This window comes from Aureococcus anophagefferens, assembly GCF_000186865.1.
Source record: "Aureococcus anophagefferens unplaced genomic scaffold AURANscaffold_280, whole genome shotgun sequence".
NCBI lineage: Eukaryota > Pelagophyceae > Pelagomonadales > Pelagomonadaceae > Aureococcus > Aureococcus anophagefferens.
The window spans coordinates 6,490-8,577 of NW_008705813.1; the positions used below are offsets into that span (position 1 = coordinate 6,490).

At 61.8% G+C, this 2,088-nt stretch overlaps 1 protein-coding gene across 1 annotated transcript; it reads right to left on the bottom strand.

Moving 5' to 3' along the window:
- Positions 1–983: 983 nt before the first annotated feature.
- Positions 984–2,075, bottom strand: AURANDRAFT_14330 (hypothetical protein; the record flags this gene model as incomplete). Its single annotated transcript, XM_009044377.1, has 1 exon — positions 984–2,075. A coding segment is annotated over one exon (1,092 nt), but the record flags the coding sequence as incomplete, so codon positions are not given.
- Between the last annotated feature and the right edge of the window lie 13 nt (positions 2,076–2,088).

The window sequence follows — 2,088 nt, forward strand, 5'->3', positions numbered from 1 at the left end:
TCTCGGCCTCGACCTCGGCCTCGTCGTCGCCGCCGATGGTCGGCATGGACGACCGGCGGTGCTGGCGCGCGGCGACGACGCGCTTGCGGACGAGGAAGAGGAGGGCCGCGAGGAGGAGGACGGCCGCGATGACGACGGGGATGATGATCGCGAGAGAGGCGGACGTGCCGCCGTTGTTGTTCGAGGCACACTTGGGGACGTCGCAGAAGTCCCAGCGGTCCGTTCCGCCGGCGCCGCTCTAAAAAACCTTACGGTTATTTCAAATTTACTCATCACCAGAAACATAACTGCGAAAGAATTAAAGTCGCAACGGTGTGATGAACAATTTTATTTCAGGTTTTTTTATGATAAAAAACCTTATTTCAAATTTACTCGTAATAATTATTTGAAATGTATAGCACCATGAGCGTGAGAATAATGACCCCAAAACTTTTTTTCATACATTTTTGTCATTAATTTTCCATCGAACTTCAACAAAATCGTTCTAGGGAACGCGAAAACACCCTTAGGATTTTACACTATAATCCTCCTTACCTCTCGCCGGAGGTCCGAGGTCGAGCGTTGCGGTGGACCTCGCCGGCGCTCCCCAACAAACAATGAGCAGCCAATATCCTAACTAGGATTACACGCTCCCCAACAAACAATGAGCAGCCAATATCCTAGCTAGGATTACATCGCCGAGAAGGCCGTCCGCCTGATGGAAAACTCATGTGGAAAAGGACTCCACCGCCTTTGGCTTCTCCACGAACCCGGCCCGGATGTTTCGAGTAGACCTTCAGGCGCCGATCGGGAGAACAGTTTAAAGGCCACCGGGTCGGGACCAACGGTGGTTCAAGTTCGCCGCGAGGGGGGACTGAGCGGCGTCCCGCCTCGGGGCGCGAGGCGACGACGGGGGGCGCGGTCGGGTTGGTCGCGCCTCACTTGGGCCCGTCGCCGGGCCCGAAGTCCTCGGGGCGCCGCTTGGGCTGGAGCTTGCCCTTCTCCTTGAGCGAGTCGTAGATCTCGAGCGCGTTGAGGATCGCCTGGTCCATGTTGAAGTACTTGTAGGACGCGAGGCGGCCGACGAAGCAGACCGTGTCCTCCTTCTCGGCGAGGGCGCGGTAGCGCTCGTAGAGCGCCCGGTTCTCCGGGTTGGGCACGGGGTAGTAGGGGTCGCCCTCGGCCGACGAGTACTCGCGCGCGATGCGCGTGCCCTTGACGAGGCCGCGCTTCACGGCCAGCGGCTGGTTCGGCACGTGCTTGTACTCGACGATGCGCGTGAAGGGCACGTCCGCCGACGGGTGGTTGACGACGAAGGCCTCCTGGAAGAAGCCGTCCTCCGGGTCGTCGACGTACTCCTCCTCGAAGCGGAGCGACCGGTACTCGAGCTTCGGCAGGCCCTGGGCGGCGAAGTAGGAGTCGATGGGCCCCGTGTAGACGAGCGTGCCGAACTGGGGCAGCAGGCCCTTGGCCCGCGCGTCGAAGAAGTCGACGTTGAGCTTCACGGTCACGCGCGGGTCCCGCAGCAGCATGTTCTCGAAGATGCGCGTGTAGCCCCGCACGGGCAGCGCCTGCCAGGCGTCCCCGAAGTAGCGGTCGTCCGTCGACGTGCGGCAGGGCAGGCGCATGAGCACGGACGCGTCGAGCTCCGCCGGGTACTTGTCCCACTGCTTCTTCGTGTAGTGCTTGAAGATGCGCTCGTAGAGGAGCGGCCCGACGCGGCTCAGGGCCGCCTCCTCGCCGTTCTGCGCCTCGCCGCTCGGCGGCTTCACGCGCTGGCCCTCGTACCACTTCTCCATGTCCGCCTCGCTCTTGATGTTCGCGTCGGGAAACAGGGCGTTGACCGTCGCCTGCGTCGGCGGGATGGGCACGAGCTTCTGCGTGCCCTCGAAGTCGGGCACCATGCCGCGCACGCGGTGGTCGTTGGCCATCCACTCGCTGAACTGCGTCACGTACTTCCAGACGCGCTCGTACTTGGTGTGGAAGAGGTGCGCGCCGTACTTGGAGCAGCGGATGCCGGACTCGTCGAGGTAGTCGTAGCAGTTGCCGCCGATGTGGTCCCGCACGTCGATGATCAGCGACGTCATGCCCAGCTCCGGGAGCAGCGCT